Consider the following 19196-nt stretch of genomic DNA (forward strand, 5'->3'; position numbering starts at 1 on the left):
AAGGGGAATGCTTTTATATTTCCCCCATTGAGTATGATGTTAGCTGTGGGTTTGTCATATATGGTATGATATTATTATGTTGAGATGTGTTGCCTATTTTCCCTCTTTGCTGAGAGTTTTTGTTATAAATGGATGCTGGATTTTGCCAGATGCTTTTTCTGCATTTATTGCTATGACCCTGTGATTTTTCTTTTTCTTTTTGTTTATGTGGTGTATCAGATCGATTTGCAGATATTGAACCCATCTTGCATACTAGCAGTGAATCCCACTTGACCGCGGTGTATAATCTTTTTAATTTATTGCTGATTTTGGTTTGCTAATATTTTGTTGAGGATTTTTGCATCTATATTCATTAGGGATATTGGCTTATCTTTTTTGTGTGTGTGTGTGTGATGTCTTTGTCTGGTTTTGGAATCAGAGTAATGATGGCCTCATGGAATGAGCTTGGGAGCCTTCCTTCCTGTTGGATTTTTGGGAATACTTTAAGGAGAATAGGTGTTAATTCTTTTTTGAATGTTTGGTAAAATTCACCTGTGAAGCCATTTGGTCCAGGGCTTTTGTGGTTGGGAGCTTGTTGATTACTGATTCAATTTCATTGGTAGTAATTGGTCTGTTCAGATTTTCTGTTTCTTTTTTATTCAGCCTTGGAAGATTGTATGCTTCTAGGAATTTATCCATTTCTTCCAGATTGTTGGTGTACAGTTGCTTGTAGTATTTTCTTAAATTTTTTGTATTTCTGTAGTGTCCATTGTCACGTCTCCTTTTTCATTTATGACTTCATATATTTGGGTCCTCTCTTTTTTTCTTGATGAGTTAGATTAAAGGTTTGTCAGTTTTGTTTCTCGTTTTAAAAACACCAGCTCTTGGTTTCATTGATCTTTCGTATTGTTCTTTTCCGTCTCTATTTTATTTCTACTCTGATATTATTTCCTTCCTTGTACTCACCTTGGGCTTTATTTGCTGTTCTTCTTCCAGTTCCCTTAGGTGTAAAGTTAAACTGTTTACTTGAGATTTTTCCTGTTTCTTGAGGTAGGCCTGCACTGCTATGAATTTCTCTCTTAGGACTGCATTTTCTGTGTCCCATAGAGTTTGGGTTGTTGTGTTTTCATTTTTGTTTGTCTCAAGGTACTTTTGATTTCTCCCTTGATCTCATTGTTAACCCATTAATTATTCAGTAGCATGTTATTTAGCCTCCATATGTTTGTGTATTTTTCAGGGTTTTTTTCCTTGTAATTGATTTCTTGTTTCATACCACTGTGGGCAGAGAATACACTTGATATGATTTCAATCTTAAATTTATTGAGACTTGTTTTGTGGCCTAACATGTGGGCTATCTTGGAAAATGTTCCATGTGCACTTGAAAATAATGTATATTCTGCTGCTTTGGGGTGAAATGCTTTAAAAATATTAATTAAATCCATTTGGTCTAGTGTGTCATTTAAAGCGGCTGTTTTCGTGTTGATTTTCTGCCTGGAAGATCTGTCCATTGGTGTCAGGGGGAGTTAAAGTCCCCTACTATGATTATGTTACTGTTGATATCTGCCTTTATGTTTGTCAATATTTGCTTTATATATTTAGCTGCCAGCCATCCTGTCTTTTGATTGGAACAATTAATCCATTCACATTGAAAGTAATTGTTCATAAATATGTAGTTATTGCCGTTTTATTATTCACGTTTTTTATTGTTTTTTCTGTCTTAAAGAAGTCTCTCTAATATTTGTTGTAATTCTGGTTTGATGTTGATGAACTCCTTTAGATTTTTCTTATCTGGGAAACTCTTCATCTGTCCTTCGATTCTAAGTGATAGCTTTGCTGGGTAGAGTAATTTTGGTTGTATGTCCTAGCTTTTCATCAATTTGAATATTTTGTGCCAATTCCTTCTGGCCTGCAAAGTTTCTGTTGAGAAATCAGCTGACATCTTAGGGGAGCTCCCTTTTAGGTAACTATGTCCTTTCTCTTGCTGCGTTTAAGATTCTTTCTTTGTCTTTAACTTTTGGCATTTTAATTATGATTTGTCTTGGTATGAGCCTCTTTGGGTTCATTTTGTTTGGAACTCTCTTCACTCCTGGGCTTGTATATTTATTTCCTTTGCCAGGTTAGGGAAGTTTTCTTTATTTTGTATTCCATCATTATTTCTTCAAATAGGGTTTCAATTCCTTGGTGTCTCTTTTCTCCTTCTGGTACTACTATGATGTGAATGTTGGTACACTGGATGTTGTCCCAGTGGCCCCTTAAACTATCCTAATATTTTTAAATTCTTTTTTCTTTTTGTTGGTTTGATTGGGTATTTTCTGCTACCTTGTCTTCTAAATTGCTGATTTGAGCCTCTGCTTAATATAATCTACTGTTGATTCCCTCTAAAGTACTCTTCATTTCAGGTATTGTGTTCTTTATTTCTGACTAGGTCTGTTTTATGTTGTCAATTCTATTTTTATGTTTCCTATCTCTTTATTGAAGTTCTCCCTGAGGTCATTGAGAATCCTTATAATCAGTTTGGAACTCTCCGTCTTGTAGATTGCTTGTCTGCATTTTGTTTAGTTCTTTTTCTGGTGCTCTGTTCTTTTCTTTCATTTGGGCCATGTTTCTTTTTCTCCCCATTTTGGCTGCCTCACTAGGTTTGTTTCTATGTATTAGGTAAAGCTGCTCTGTCTCCTAGTCTTAGTAGAGTGGCCTTATGTAATAGGTGTCCTGTGGGGCTCAGTGGCACAGTCTCCCTGGTCACCTTAGTTGTGCACTCCAGGTGTGTCCCCTGTGTGGGTTGTGTGTGCCCTCTTGTACTTGAGCCATGGTTGCTGTTGGCACATCAATGGGAGGGATTGACCCTTATGGTGATTGGTCGTGAGGACTGGCCGTGACTGCAGTAGAGGAGCTGTTGTGCAGGGGTTGAGCCTACGGAGCAGGATTCACGTTAGCAGGCTCTGGTGGCTGCCATGTCTGCCTTTTAGTGCGTCATCCCCACAGGCAGTGGGGGTGATGCTCTGGGTGGATCCGAAACTGGCTACTGAGTATATCAGCGCTGGGGCCTCCGGGGAGGGATCCCACCACAGGCCAATTTCAGCTGCAGCTTGTGCCCTGCCTGGGGCCACCTGGCATGAACCATAAAGCACTCCTCAGATGGCTGCCACCCACCCTGTGCTTGGAGGTGTTTTGAGAGGCCAAGCCTGTGAACTGTGACTATTGCTACTACTGAGCTTAGAGCTGCTCAGCCAGAGGTACAGGACATGCCAAAGCCAGATGCTGCTTGTTTGGGTTTTGTGAACATTTGAGAAATTTTAGGAACATCCACAGTATAACCCAAGACAAGCCTTTATATGGAAAAGCCACTAGAAGAGGTTTAGGTAGGCCAAATGTTGGATGGGGGTGGGGTCTCAGGGAATCAGCAGGGCGGGGAGAATGATCAGTGCCAGCCAGATTGATAGAGACGCTTCATGGTGGCTGCCTGTGTCTGCAGGCAGAGTGGGGAAGGGCTCAACAGAGAAACTGGATTCTACCAGAACTCTGTCTGGGAGAAAGCTGCCCCTCCGGCCATCACCCGGAAGCCAGACGATTCAGTTCCTCCCCGTGTGTCCCTGGCACCTTTAGAGCAAAAAAGTCCATCAGTGAGTAAGTCTGTGTGTGGGCCCTTTAAGAGGAACACCTGGGACTGCAGCCGCCCTCATCTCACTCAGCCACAATCTTTACTGGTTTTACAACCAGAAGTTATGGGGACTTCTCTCCCCGGCACTGAGACTCTGGGCTGGGGAGCCTGGTATGGGGCTGGGACCCCTTGCTCCTCTGGTGGGGACTTCCACAGCCAAGTTAGCCCTTCCGATTTTTAATGGTCACCTGACGGGTGGGACCAGCCCGTTCCCCATCTCTGACCCTCCTACAAGTCTTGAGGTGGCTTCTTGTGTATGTCCTTAGTTTCAGTGCTTTGGTTCAGCTGGACTTCAGATGATTCTCAGTGATGGTTGTTCTGTAATTTAGTTGTAATTTTGATGTGGTTGTGAGAGGAGGTAAGCACAGCATTTACCTACTCTGCCATCTTGACCGGATCTTCCATTCATCTATTCTTTCACATTTGAGCATGGTAGACATGCAGGAGAGACTGAGGTGGGGGCAGCAAAGATGCTAGAAAACAGCTCCATGTGCAGCCACTGACCTGTATCAATACAGCATTTCCTGTTGCACCCGCTGGGGTGCTTTCTCCATTTGATCTTCCCAACAACTCTGTGGATTGGTATTTTCATTCCCATGTCACAGAAGAGAAATGTCGTGCTTGGAGATAACCTGGATAGGTGTTCAGTATACCGGTGGTGTTTGAATGGACATGTTTTAAGAGAGCTTTCATATTGAATTTCTGGCCATCCATTCACAGTCTACTGTGATAATAGAGAAATTTAGTTTTATCCTAATTGAGCAGTTTGCAGAGTCAGCCTGTTTGGGTGTGCCACCAAAAGGTGGGAGTTAGTGCTGGGTTTGCTTTGTGTATCCCATTTTGGCTTAGTGGGTGGAAGAAGGTTTTCATGATCAGAGTCGTTAAACAGAGGAGTGGTCTGTACTGGGAGGTGGTGAGCTGCTCATCATGAGGGTATGCCGGAAGGATGTGGGCCTGAAGCAGGGAGTGGTATGCTTGGGTCGGACCCTTGCAGCCAATGTGCTTCACTGGTGTGAGTTTTACTATCTGTCTTCTTACCTAATACCCAAATGTTGGGAATAAAGGTTACTTTAGTCAAAATGCTTTGAAATTTAAGAAATCACAGACCTTTTGTTTGCCCAAAGTCATTTATTGAGCATCTGCTATGTGTGTCAGGCCCTACTGAGGACTCACTGAGGATACAGAGGTAAGTGGGACAGTCCCTGTCCTCCCGAGCCCCCGGTGAGTGACAGCACTCAGACAGCTAAGCATGCTGCGTGTAGTGGGAGGGCTGTGCACGGGCTCTGAGAGTGTGGCCCACCTGCCCGCTGGGCAGGGTGCTTGTAGGCTCTGTTTTGTGGGAGAAGGCTGAAGGGTCCCTGTGGCTGCCTCCCTCCATTTCCACCCTGTCCTGTTCCCTTTTGTACCCTATGTGTTTTTCATTGTCTACCAAGGAGGGAACTGGGTGAGTTCTTGCAGCAGTTGGGTATTCTGGGTCCTCCCTTGGAGCTCTGAGAAACAGCTCTCCAAGCTTTGTCCATTGTACCTGGGTTTCCCTTCCCTTCCTCTGATCAGTTGCCAAAGTCAATGGAAAGACATCTAGGGAACTGTAAGGAATAGTCTCCCTCCATAATAGTTGCCCTGAAAAGTAGTGGCAATGACAATTTTCTGAAGCTTTTGCTAAGCTCTGTTTAATTTGACCTCCGAGATTTCACAGGAGTTGTGGGGGGTGTAGGAGACCCCACACTTTAAAAGCCTTGCCCTGTGTACTGTAGTTTTTCTAGGCCCCAAGTGCTCTGTTTTGGGAGCTCGTGAGGCAGCGAATGTAGATGGAGTTGGAGTGGGTATGGGGTGTGGGGGACATGACACACCTGAGACCATGCCCCTCCCAGGGAGGCTGAGCCCGCCACTGGTCACCAGAGCTAACAGAGTCCCGGAGGCTGCATCGTCAGACTTTTTAGGAGAACTTGGACATTGGATTTATGTGTGGCATTTCTCAATTTCAAAGGGTGAAAATTAATTCAAAAATGTAAAAGCAACCTTGGGTACAAAGCAACCCAAGAAACCTAGAGCCCCCTGCTAGATCAGCATTTGAGCCACCAGTTTTTTTCTCCCACCAAGTTCCAGGGCGTCCATGTGGAACCAGGCATTGGATTTACACTAAGACTGTCTTACTGAGTGTTTCAGACCCACTCTGAGTCCTGTTCCTCCAAGAATCATTGCCCACTCACCTGTTGGGCCTGCTTGTTCTGGCATCCTGTCAAAAGGTACAGAGACACAAGCCATGACTGTGGAGCCAAGACCACCTGTGTGCCTTTCCATCTCTACCCGGGGACCCTAGGAGTCTCTGTGTCATGGTGAAGAGACAAGAATAGTCATTTGAAACCTAACAGTTACAGATTCTGGCTCCTCATCTGCCATGTTTCTCCCTGCCTAGGAAGGCGGTAGGAAGAATGAGTGAATCAGGTCTGAGGAACTGTGGAGGTGCTTGCAGACGCTGGGTGGCCGTGTCACACACCACACCAAGCCCATTATGCACAAGGGCGTGGTGGGGAGGGGGGCGGGGGTACAATGGGGAGGGTGCAGTTACCACCGGAATCAGGCCTGGGCTCACATCGCGGCTCAGCCCCTCACAGTCACGTGACCCCAACCCTGCAAGCCTGTGTGCCCCTTCCAGAGCTAGAAGCATGACACCTGCTCTGCAGGGGATGGTGCTGAGTGGGTCTCCCTTCCCTTGGCCCCAGGAGTTAACTCTGATGCATTTTTGCCCCTGTCTGCCCTTACAGGGAACACGTTCAGCACCCTGGCTGGGCTGGTCTTTGACTGGACAATTGTGAAGGACACGGAGGCCAGCCGGTTCTCAGACTCCCACAATGCACTGCGGTGAGAGGAACCTTTCCCGGAAGGGGAGCGGGCAGGGGGATGTGCTTAGCTCTGAGTGGGTGGGAGGCTTTCATCATTGTGACTGTCAGCGAGGAGTCCAGGGTGATTTCAGTGTGCTCGCTGAGGTTCCCCTTGACCGATTAGGGATGTGTTTGGGCCCACCTGGTTATGCGGGAACCTCACTGCTTCTGCAGCCCACAGGGCTGGGATACTGTGGAGGAGGAGGCTGGGATGTCCAGTTGCAGAAGAAAACACTTGTCTCACATAATGGGGTGCAGGGGGGTCTGTGTGGCCCCAGAGGGCAGCCTTCCCATTGGGGGTCGGTTGAAGGGGAGACAGGTTTTGGCTGAGAGGACCTTCCAGCAGTAACTGCCCTTCACAGGTGGAAGAGGCTGTGTTCCCTAGCACCAGGGGTGCCGACAGCCTCCCTACCTATCTTAGCTCAGCCACTCTTCTCAAGAGCCACGCAGGCTTACGTACCACATTTTCTCCGTTTTTCAGACAGAAACTGAGAGGTTCAAGCTACTTTTCTCAGGGTGGTGAGTGGCGGAGTCAGAATTTGAACTCAGATCTGTCCAAGTCTTCACTATTCAATGTGGTAGCCACTACCCCTTCCTAGATTGACATTTAAATTGGGTAGGAGGAGGGGCTCTGTTCCTGAGACACACTAGCTACACCTGCGTAGCTCGCTCACAGTGCACTTCGTGGTCCCCAGTCCTGGGCAGAGCGGCCTGGGGCATGCTGTCCCTACCAGAGCTCTGGGCCAGTGTTGGCGCAGACCCACGTCTGGGCTTTATCCCCTATGACACTGCATCGCCTCATGCTTTAGCAAATGACTTTTAAAAGAGTATAGTCCCTTTTGGGAGAGGAGAACTTAATTTTTAAAGAATTTTGCAGCCATTTCAGCCTACAGGAAGTTCCAAGTAAATTACAAAAAGTGATTTCCCTATACCATTTGGGGGCAAGTTGCCAACTTGTTGCCCCATCACCCCTGGTTATTTTAATGTTCCTTTACTACTATTAACAGCATTTTCCTGCATCAAAATTTGGAAATTAACACTGATGTGTCCAAGGCCCCATTCACGTTTGCCAGTTATCCCAATTACATCTTTTGTGGCAAAACCCCAGCCCAGCACCCCTGCATGCTGTCCTGTCCCTTGGTCTCCATCAGCCTGGGACAGTTTCATGGTCTGACTTTTGGGACCTAGACACGTGTGAAGATCAGTCTAGTTATTTTGTAGAAGGTCTCGTTTTGGGCTCATCTGATGTTCCCTCCTGGTTAGACTCGGAGATTTGCGTCTCTGGCAGGAATGTCACAGAGAGAGGAGATTCGGTATTATCTAACTGGATCTGACCATGGATTTGTTGTCCTGTCATGGGTGGCACTCACTGTTGTCACTTGGGTAGGGTGAGCCCCACTTTGAAGTTATTTTCTTACCCTGTTGCAATCAGGAAGCGTTTTGTGGGGAGTTAGGAGTCATGTTTACTGACACCTCGAAGTCTGGCTCAGGGCTCTGGGGAACATCCGGCTTGGCTCACAGCCATGCCCATGGCAGACAGCCTCACACCTGGTACTGCACGCTGTGCCACCCTCCCGGGGGCTGGGACCATCGGCCTGGGTCCTGTGTGAGCTCTTGAATTGCCGGTGTCTCGGAAAGCCAGGAACGTGGGCCTGACAGTCCTGGCCAGTGTCACCTCCCGCCTGGGGCCCTAGTTATGTAAGAGTGGAACCCATCTGAGCATCGGCTTCCTCTGCTGTCACACACAGGCCATTGTTGGGCCCGCTCTGAGGGCAGCCACATGGGTCTGCACATCGACTGCTCAGAACTCCCCCTGAGCCTGGCTCACACTGGGTATTCAGGGATGCTGGTACCCTTCCCCTCTCTCTGCCACCAGGCCTGTTTGCTGCCATAAAGGCCCCTGAACTTCCAGTCACTCCGTCTCTGAGCCACATGTTAGCCAAAATCCCAGGTGCTAAGGTGTGTTGGAGTCAATGCCCTGGATTTTCATTAAACTCAGCGTATGACACCTAGTGAGATGGGGTGAGGAAATAAATCATGGTGTACAGCACCCGGCAGACCTTGGGGGAGTGAGAGCCTGTCCAGCGGATGGCTCTTGTTCAGGCGGAAAGCTGGGCTCATTTGTTATCACAGGCTACAAGTGAGACGCTGTATTGAAAGGGTTCCCTGAGCCGCCGTGCTTACCAGCCACACTCTAGGGAGGGTTTCTGCATCCCGACTTCTACCTCTCCCCCGGGACTTCTCCCCACAGCCTAACCCCAGGAAGGATGAGACCTGATGTGATCCCCTCATCCTGGAGCTTGAGGGGAGTCACTGAGACACAGTCTCCAGAGGCAGGAGCCAGCCCGGGGTCAGGGGGAACATGGCACATGGCCCTGGGAGCCTGGTGGGCATTGCTGAGCTGCTCCAGCTGGGTCTGTGGTCCTTGGCCTGCTTCTTAGTTTCCATGGGCCTCATCTGTACATCTGGGAGAGTGAAGCATTTCTCCTAACTTGGAAGGTCTCAGATTTCAGTGTTTACCATAGTCACATGTAGATTTTAATAAGATGCAGATTGCCAGTCTTTGTGCAGCAAAAGCCTGGGCCAGGGGCCGAGACTGCATGTTTTATGAGGACGTTGACAATTCTGATGTAGGAAGTTTCAGGGACACATTTCCAAGCAGCACCCACTAGAGCAACACCACTTACTTCAGCATCTGGCACCTCCCAGGAGGTCCTGAGAGACCGTGAATGTTTTAGGTTCTCTGATACCATGCCTCAAGGCTGACATGTGCTTTTGCAGAATCCTCCCGTTCTTGGAGTCTACGTACATACCTCCTTCCTACATCTCAGAGATGGAGAAGGTGGCCAAGCAGGGGGACACCATCCTGGTGTCCGGGATGAAGACCGGGAGCTCCAAGCTCAAGGCACGCATCCAGGAGGTCGTCTACAAGGTGGGCTCGGGGTGCGGGGGATGCTGGGCTCCTGGGGTGCAGCCAGGATGACTGTCCCACTCACCCCTGGGCACACATTTAGTTGTGGACACGAGATACCCTACTGTGAAAGTTTAACTGTTCATGAAAGGAGAACTTCAAGGTGTGATTCTGTATTTTTGTTAGTTTGGTTTGGTTTTGGGGGTGGGCACAGCTTAGTGAGAAGGGGTTGGGGTACCAGAGGGCACTATGGGGCACCAGAGTCACAAAACATTTACTCCAGTCTTAGTTTTGAGGGAGGTCCAGGAGCAATGGGGTTTTCATTAACTAGCTTATTTTCAACACGTACCCCCAGCCCTGACCCAGGATAGGGACACAGCCAAGCATTTGGGGCTGTGTGGAAAATGCCATGTGCCCTCTATGCTCGCTCTCCTGGTGCCCAGCACGAGTCCTGAGACTGGTGATTCTACTTGTGGGTGGTTAGTGCTCTCCCCCCCAACCCCCCCACGTTGCCCTGGCCTCAGCACTACTCTCTCGTCAGTGCTCTGTTTTGAGAGCGCTCGGACAGAGGAAAGGGGTGGGTTCAGCCAAGGTCCTGGTTCTATCCCAGTTCTTGTGGGCAAATGTCTGCCCTGCCTGTGCCTCCTTTTGAACTGCAAACCTGAGCTCTTCCTTTTGTTTGCCTGGTTTCTGGAGCACAGGCAGGAAGTTGTGGTACTTCATCGCTCTTTTAGTTTCTAAAGTGATAGACAAGAGAAACCTCCTGGTCCAGGCTCTTTAGTGGGCTAGCAGTGGTTTGGGAGTCCTGGAAGGTTTGGGAAACATGGGAGGTGGCAGGTCATAGGGCTGACCCACATCACTCTGTAGTTAGTATTTGGAGATAGTTTGCCTCTTGATTCTGGGCCCCAGTGTGGTGTGCAGGGCTGGGCCGGGGGCCGGCCTACCGCCGAACTGGAAAGACCCCCTTGTCCTGCCTGCATCCGTAAGTGGCTTCCCTGCCTGCCGTGCTGCAGGGTATCCACCACAGCCTGGCCTGAGGCAGAGGCTCAGTGTGCTTTTTTCTCTTTTAACGAGGCAAAGATACTCTTTCACTTACCGTTAGTAAGGAAACCTGTAAGATGTTACAGCTGGGTCAAGGGAGAGGTGAACCGAAAGAAATTCCAAATAGATGCAGAGCTGGCGAATATCTAAGGGGTGGTAATTGGCTGCACCTCAACCAGAGAGAGCAGGTTTGCATTTCTGTGGACAAGAATCATTGGCTTTGCCATCAGTTTCCCCCACTTGCAGAGTTGCTGTGCAGCTCACTGGCAGTGGAAAGTGCAGGCCCCTTCAGAACCTGGGAATGCCAGAGTCCTAGCGGTGGATTCTCCCACTTCAGTGTCTCTCATGAATTTTCCCCATGAGGAGTCCTCAGTGTGGCCTGTGCGGTGGGCGGGGCCTTGTGGCAGGCGGGGCCTGTGCAGTGGGCGGGGCCTTGTGGTGGGCGGGGAGAACCTGAGAAGCAGGTACTCAGTGTGCTTTCAGGGACACATACCTCTTTTCAGGTTTCCCAGAAGCTTCCCAACCTCGCTGGCTTTGGGGGCTTTTGTGGGGACAGACCCTGAGACCCTGGTGGCCACAGTATCCATGGATACACTTCTACCTCCTCACTCTTCTTTCTGTTTAGTTATTATTATTGTAAATTGAGTTATAACGTACATCAAGTGACCACTGAACGCATGCCTGCCATACAGTCAGGGTTCCCCTGGGGCTATGGGGGTCTGAAGGTTTAGCCTTGTTTTTTTACCCCCAACTTGCCTGTCCCCACATGAACATACTGAAAAGTTCTAAAAAAGATTCCCTTTCTCTTTCCTTCACCCCCATCTCTGTTTCCTGACCCCATGTCACTTTTTCTACCCTCTTCTTTATGCCCAGAATGTCCGCCCTGCAGAGGTCAGGCTGCTGATTTTGGAGAACATCCTTTTGAACCCAGCTTATGATGTCTACCTGCTGGTGGGGACCTCCATTTGCTACAAGGTGCAGAAGATCAGGCAAGGAAAGATCACAGGTGGGTCACTGACTCAGGTAAAATATACATAATACAACATTTACCACTTTAACCAATTTTAAGTGTGCAGTTCTGCAGCAGTAAGTACATTCATGATGTGTCATCACCACCATCCATCTCTAGAACGCTTTTCATCTTGTAAAACTGAAACTCTGTACCCAATAAACACAAACTCCCCATTCCTCCTCCCCCAGCCCCTGGCAGCCACCATTCTGATTTCTGTGTACATGAGTTTGACTACTCTACAGACCTCAAATAAGTGGAATCACAGTATTCTTTGTAACTGGGTTATTTTATGTAGTATAATGTCCTCAAGGTTCACCCATGTCGTAGCGTGTGTCAGCATTTCCTTCCTTTTCAAGGCTGAGTAATAGTCCATTGTGCAGATGGACCACATGTTGCCCATCCATTCACCTGCCCGTGGACACTGGGTTACCTTCACCTCTTGTCTGTTGTGAATCACGCTGAGAACATGCGTGTGCAAGTATCTCTTTGAGACCCTGCTTTCAGCTCTTTTGGGTGTACGAGTATGTGTTTACATCTTTGCTGTGCAAGGTCCCTCAAGAATTAGTACATTTGTTTCCCAGAATGGCCTTATTCACTGGAGGACTTTGAACAGTGGAGGCAGCCAGTGCTTCATAAAGCAGCACAAAGTAACACTGCTTTATTGAGTGACGGCATTATTTTATTATGTTGTTATGATACGTATCCTTGATTCAGTGCTGCCGTTTTCTGAACATGGGGTCCAAACCTGCAAGGTCACAGCCCAGCCTGTTAGAGACAAGGAAGTGGGCTGTGTGTACTCTGAGGCGTTCTCCGTCACAGCACACACCAGCGTCAGCTGGAGGGCCTGTCCAGACAGTGCTGGACGTACCTCCCCCCACCAGTCTGCTCAGCAGCTCGGGTGGGCCAGTTACTGACAGTTCCCACGTGATGCTGAGGGTTCGTGGACCACAGTGTGAGGACTCTCTGATTCAGGGCACATTCTTGGGGACTAAGGTAGCACACAAAAGATACCTGCCATGCAGGGTGTCATGGGGGGGTCTCAGCTCCTGGTCCCCACATAAGAACACAGGACATGGTGAGTCCAAAAAGGAACACCCACAGAGCCATAAGTAGGGGAGTCATACCACTATATTCTTGCTGGCGGCATCCGCCTCTAGCAACCCGCGCTTGCTAGCTCAGCCACCATCTTCTTGCTAGCCCCATTTTCTGCTAGCGTAGCCACAGCAGTTATATTCGTGGCCAATGGCTCACAGGTTACAGCTGATGGCCAGCTAGCCACAGCTGATGGCCATCCAATCACAGTTGATGGCCATTTACTACACAAGCCAGCACCTTTCCACCTGAGGCCGAGAGCCTGGTAACTGCACTCCTGGCTCTGTCCCCACAGTACTCTTGGACAGGAAGTGGGCTAGTTGCCTCCCTGTTAGAATTCCCATTAGAATTCCTGGGAATTCTGAAGGGTGCTTGTGGGGACAGAGCCCCAGAGAGCGGTTTCCAGGCTCTCGGCCTCACATAGAAAGGAGCTGGCTCAGGTAGTAGATGGTCATCAGCTGTGACTAGTTGGGCATTGGCTGTTATTGGTTAGCCATTAGCCACTGATATAAACACCGTGGCTAAGCTAGGAAGGTGTGGCGTGGTGGTGTGGCGTCCTGGCGTGGCCTGGCGTGGTGGAGTGTGGATTGCAGATTGCAGTTAGCACTGCGGATTGCAGCTAGCAAGTGAGGTTGGTTGGCAGAGACAAGTGGATGGCAGGTTGCAGATAGTGTGGCTCCTGCTTCCTGTGTCTCCAACCCAGCCGCCAGCGTGAATATAGTGGTATGACTCCCTTACCCATGGCTCCGTGGGTGTTCCTTTTTGGCCTCACCATAGCCTGCGTTCTTATGTGGGGAGCGGGAGCAGAGACCCCGCATGACACCCTGCATGACAGTGCTCTAGCTGAAACTCCTCCTGGATCCTTGCCTGGGGACCTCCCAGGGTGGGCCCTGAGCTGGGGCCCACTGGTTCTCTGCATCCTCTTCTTTCTTGCTGGAGGGCAGGAACGTGGCCACACTTGTGGGCTCACTGAGTGGGTTACTTGACAGGACATTCTTCAGGCTGGGGACAGGGCATGTCAGAGCCGTCAGGCTCTCTTTGGTTTGAGTCCCAGCCCTGTTGCTTACCTGCAAACTTCTCATCTTCATTTCTATAGCTCCCCTACCTCCAAGATGTGGGCATCAGGAGTGCCTGTTTCAGGGGTTGCTGAGGGACAGGATGGGGTCATGTGCACATAGAACATTAGCACAGTCCTGCCACATCTTGTTTCCTGGTCCGCAGCAGCCACGTATATCAAAAGTGCTTGTGGTCTCTACCTGGAGGGTGCGGGAGACTGGCAGAGGAGGTGGGCTCTAACAGCCGTTGTTTCCCAGGGAAATGTTTCCATCCCCGCCCCAGTTGAGCGAGGTCTCTTCCACAGTGCAACGCAGAGCAGGGCGACCTGGATGGACGGTCAGGACAGAAACTTTGCATGTTATAGACTCTGCTTTTAAAACCAAGTGGGAGACCATGGACCAGTGCCTTTTTTGGAAACTCCCAGAGGATGCCCAGGTCCAGTGTGCCCCATCCTGGCACCCTCCATGCAGAAGCAGAGTTCATTTCTGCGATGAACACAACAGGGTCTGTTAACACTTTGCAAACAGTCAGCAGTTTGAGTCAGAGGCTGTACTTGATTTTAAAAAGTAGCATGTGACAGTCACAAAAAACTGATTGCCTCTGAAAATTCATGGAGAGTGTCAGCTTTATCCACAGGCATGGAAAAGAATGTTAAAATTTAAAACGGTGGGAAAAAAAAAAATAAATAAATCAAGCTGCTGTGCTACAGTAGGGTCCAGGGGTTCAGGGTGCATTTGACATGCTGGCACTGGCTCCTAACATTCCCTGTCTCCCTCCCTCCCTCCCTCCCTCCCTCCCTCCCTCCCTCCCTCCCCCCTCCCCTCCCCCTCCCCTCCCCCTCTCCCTCTCCTTGTTCTTTTTTTGTTTGGGTGGCTAGAACTCTCCATGCCTTCGGATCAGTACGAGCTGCAGCTTCAGAACAGTATCCAGGGGCCTGCGGGAGACCCGGGCCAGCCTGTGGCTGTCTTGGCTCAGGACACATCGACAGTCACGGCCGTGCAGCTGGGACAGAGCAGCCTGGTCCTCGGCCACAAAAATATCCTTTCTGCAGGCCAGCGTGCACGCCATATGCGTGTCCTGTGCACAGAAGGTCTGCTGTCTGGAAGTCAAGTCATTTTTCTCCCTGGAAGCTGAGCGAGGCTAAAAATAGCCCTGTTTTCCCTCAAGGCCTGAAAATTGGAGAGAACGGAAATAGCAGCACGGCCGAGTGGCATCACTCACTTCTGTGGGTGACTCACCGGAGAGGCGCCCGGGCTGGGAGGTGGTGGTGGGCATGGAGCCTTGCTGGCCTCCGCGTACTTCTCCAATACCTGCCATCCCACCCGAGGGGCCTGGCTGAGGCCGTTTCCACACTGGCGTGGGGTTGTCCCTGTCCCAGACTTGCTGGTATGCCCTGTGTGGTCTCCAGTGTCCCTTGCAGAGATCCCCCTTTGCTAGTGTTGGATGCACAGTGTAGCTCTGATTCCAGAAACGGCTCTGCTGTTCTGGGCATCAATCAGGCAGAGCAGTTTTCCTCTCCTTCTGTCCAGGTGATGTCGGATGACAAGCCACCTGAGCCGTGCTGGAGCCCAGCAGTTAGTTTATTTGTGGTCCTGTATTTTGATCCTTAATTAAGAATTCAGGTATCCGTATGCAGGGTGCTTCCAGGTTACCTAACAGCACCATCTATGTGGTGGAACCCGGATACCTGGGTGAGTGGGGTATCCTGGGTCCTGGATGCTGCTCGTTTGTGATTGCACGAGTTAGAAAAATAAGAGTAACAGCTCCCCACAAAATACTTCTTTCTGGCCAGCTCCACCAGCTGGGAGGCCAGGGCTGCTTCCCAGTCTTTCCTTGTCGGATCCCAGAAGCGAGTGGCGGGTAATGGGGTCAGGCAGGTGGCTGGTCGGCAGGGGGAGAAATGACATAGGGTAGAGGCGGGCTGGGCTGAGTCTCCTGCTGGTTTTACACCGGGGCTCTGTCCAGACCTGACCATGGCTATGAATGTTTGGAGGTTGGGGTAAGCTCAGGGGGGGCCCTAAAGTGACATGACAGTTGGTAATGTCTCTGTGGGGAGGAAGGGGTAGCTTTGTCTGAGAGAGGAGGGGAGGACTCCCCAGCCATGGAGGACTAGAGGGTCGCAGTCAGGGCCTGGGGGCTGCCCTACACATGACAACTTGAGAGATGTCCGGGACGCACCCTGGGTCACCATCACAAAGCCTCTTTTGGTCTGAGCTTGCTCACCTGTTGAATGCGCTGAAATGGTTCAGGCAAGAGAGTGTTTGATGTGCAGCAAATCCCAAGTTCCCCTTGTTTGCTGTCATGTAAGATTGCTGTTTGGTACAGACCCAAGTGGACGATGTGACACCAGGCAGGATGGCTGTGTGTGTCCTAGGAGCTCCATTTACTAAGAACTGTTTCCTTAGTACCTTCCACCTGCCTGGCCTGTGCTGGGCACTGGAGTTCTGGCGGAAGGAAGAGGGGGTCCTTGTGCTTGGTTCTGTGGGGAGAGACCAGTGCAATGGACAGCGGGAAGACAGTGGGGTGGGGTTAATAAATGTGAGTGCAGAGAAAGGCTTCAGGGACATGATAATTGAGGCAGGTCTTTTCCAGGAAGCTGCTCTGTTGTGGGTAGGTCACCATGGCAGAGGGAAGAACTTGGGCAATGAGGTGAGAGCACATCGCACCACAGGGGTCAGTGAACAGCTGGGGTGGCATCCACGGTGGGAACACAAGAGGCCTGGAAGCAGCACAAGCGCTGTGTCAGGCCTCACACGTAAACTACTGTGCGTTCAGAATGTAGACACAATGTGGATTCAGAGCGTAGCCTCCCTGTAGCTTCAGGGTGTACACTCCTGTTTCAGAGTATGTGCCCACAGTGGGTTCAGAGCATAGACCTTCTGTGGATTCAGAGCTCAGACCTTCTGTGGAATCAGTGTGTAGACCCACTGTGGATGGGGGTGTTTTCAACGTGTAGATTAGCAGAGATTCAGTGCATAGATTCACTGTGGATTAGATCATAGACCTGCTCTGGGTTCAGAGCTGAGCCGTAGTGGATTCAGCGGGTAGAACCATAGTGGATTCAGAGCATAGATCTACTGTGGATTTAGAGGGTAGTTTCACTGTGGATTCACAGCACAGCCTCACTGTGGATACAGAGTGTAGACTCACTTGGATTCAAAGCGTAGACCTATGGGTTCAGAGCATAGACTCACTCTGTATTATAGTGTAGACCTACTATGTATTCAGAGCTTACACTTACTGTGGATTCAGAGCATAGCCTTACTGTGGATTACAGTGTAGACCTACTATGTATTCAGGTTGTAGCATAACTATGGATTCACAGTGTAGACATACTCTATTCAGAGTGTAGATTTACTGTAGATTCAGAGCATAGATCCATTCTGATTCATAGGGTAGACTATGGATTCAGGGTGTAGACGTACTATGGATTCAGAGCATAGATTCACGGTGGATTCAGAGTAGACCTACTGTGTATTCAGAGTATATACCAGTATGGATTTGGAGCTAGACCTACTGTGGATGGGATCAAGTTTGAGCCTTGAACAGTCAAGTTGGGATTGTTCAGGTTTGGTCCTGGGGTGTCGTAGAGATCAGCTCAGGTTTTGAGGGCTTGTGTCTAATGGCTGGCATTCGATCTCACAGTTGTTAACAGCGGGTCCTTTTCCATGGAGGGTATAGGTGAGCAGTTGTGGGCTGTCTAGGTGAGTGGTATGCTCCCATTGCTATAGGTCTCTCCAGCTGAGTGGCCTTGACCCTTCTAGGTTGTGGTTGTGGGGCCTCCAGGTGAGCAGTTGTGGGGCCTCCCATGAGTGGTTATAGGTATCTTTAAGTTGAACAGTTGTACGTCTCTTCAGGTAAGTGGTCTGGGCCCTTCCAGGTAGGTGGTTGTGGGGCCTCCAGGTGAGCAGTTGTGGGGCCTCCAGGTGAGCAGTTGTGGGGCCTGGTGCTAATGGTGCTTGGTCCCATCCTGTGGCCTGAGTCATCAGGCGCTGCCACTTCCCTGTTTTATAGGATTCACAGTCTACCCTGGTGACAGATGGGTGCTCGAGACTGGCCGCCTGTACGAAATTACCATTGAAGTGCTTGACAAGTCTGGAAACAAGGTCTACCCATCAGACGTGAGTGCCTGCCTGCCTCGGGTCCTGGTGGGGTGGCACTGAGGGCTGCTCAGTGAGCTGCCCTCAAAGGAAGAGGGGTTCCCATGTGGCAGGCTGACTTCAGTCACTTCCTAGTGGTTCTGCTGGGCCCACAGTATCCCCGGGATCCCTGGGGCATCTCAAGACCCTGTAAACCTGTGTGTCTGCATACCATAGCCCCACCCCCTACAGGGCTGGGGCGGGGAGAGGAGGTACAGGCAGCAGGTTCAAGGAGGCAGTGGTGTCTCCAGCTGCCCTCCAGCACCTTTTGCATCAGCCTGGGGACTTCCCAGCACTGAGAATCCATCCTTTCCTGTTTTGTGAAGAATCAGGGAGCCCTTCCCCATCTTCTCCCTTCAGGGCCCGGGACACTAAATCTGCTGAGAAGTCCTGCATGCTAGGCCACCCTCTGTTAGCTTTTGGGCTCTGGAAAGGAGCATCAGACAAAAGGGCAGGTGGAGAGGAGTCTAGGCAGTGTGTTGGTCCTTTGAGAGAAATTCCCAGCATCGTAGTCTGGGACCTGCCTGGTGCTGTCTGAAGTTGACTTCTTTGCAGAAGTCACTGCCTCCCTCATGTTAGTAAAGACTCCGTCAGTCACTGATTTTCGAAGTTAGCTGAAAGGGATTTTGCTGTCCTTTATTGTGTTTGGTGGTTGCTGTGTGGGAGGGCAGGGCCCAAGAAACCCAGCAGTGGGCTTCGAGCTGTTGTGGGCCCCCCGTGGGCAACTACAGTGGACCATCAGGTCTTCGCGTCACTCAGGGAGGTAGGCCAGGGAGGGGTCAAAGCCCAGACCGGTCAGAACTCAGTTGCAGGGCTTTGTCCAGCCCATCTGATGCTGCCTATTGGAGGCCTGTGAGCCTCGAGGGCCCGTCGACCTGATCTGACTGCTGTTCTCGGGTTGCACTGCTTCTGACTTTCACGGGTTGACGGAGGAGCCTCTCTCACCCATCCTGCCTCGTTTTCCAGAACATCCGCATTGAAACCGTGCTCCCCGCTGAGTTCTTTGAGGTGCTGTCTTCTTCCCGGAATGGGTCGTACCATCATGTCAGGGCAATGAAGAGAGGCCAAACAGCCATCAATGCAGCCCTCACCTCCGTGGTGGACCAGGCAAGTTGGCGCCTCCCTCCTCTGCCCCCCGGGCCCTCCACAGGCAGAAATGTCAGCCCGGGCGGGATGCAAGGCCTGGGGTGTCCAGACCCCAAGCTCGGCCTCTGTGCTGCTTTCACAGGTGCCCTGAGGGACCCTCCCTCTCTGGGCTCACAGGGGATGTCTGGGAGGCTGGGCTTTGGCTCTCCTGTCACCTGTCTCCACACCAGGCCAGAGGCCCTCTTCCTCTGCCATGTGCCGGCCCCTATAGAAGTGAGTCTGTATCTCCTGCGATTAGGACTAGACCTCTTGCTGGGGAGAATCCATCTGCGCACCAACC

General features: G+C 50.3%; 1 protein-coding gene across 1 annotated transcript in view; it reads left to right on the forward strand.

The window, feature by feature from the left end:
* Window positions 1–19196, forward strand: part of NUP210 (nucleoporin 210) — a 130768-nt gene that overhangs the window by 40002 nt on the left and 71570 nt on the right. Inside the window, exons 4-10 of the mRNA XM_074334110.2 lie at window positions 6403–6499; window positions 9301–9451; window positions 11345–11477; window positions 14509–14667; window positions 15254–15322; window positions 17646–17752; window positions 18737–18877. Of these exons, the coding sequence (XP_074190211.1) occupies window positions 6403–6499; window positions 9301–9451; window positions 11345–11477; window positions 14509–14667; window positions 15254–15322; window positions 17646–17752; window positions 18737–18877 (857 nt within the window). The remainder of the gene's footprint in view (window positions 1–6402; window positions 6500–9300; window positions 9452–11344; window positions 11478–14508; window positions 14668–15253; window positions 15323–17645; window positions 17753–18736; window positions 18878–19196) is intronic.

This window comes from Rhinolophus sinicus, chromosome 17 (assembly GCF_057876585.1).
Source record: "Rhinolophus sinicus isolate RSI-liver-muscle chromosome 17, RSI-T2T, whole genome shotgun sequence".
Classification (NCBI taxonomy): domain Eukaryota; kingdom Metazoa; phylum Chordata; class Mammalia; order Chiroptera; family Rhinolophidae; genus Rhinolophus; species Rhinolophus sinicus.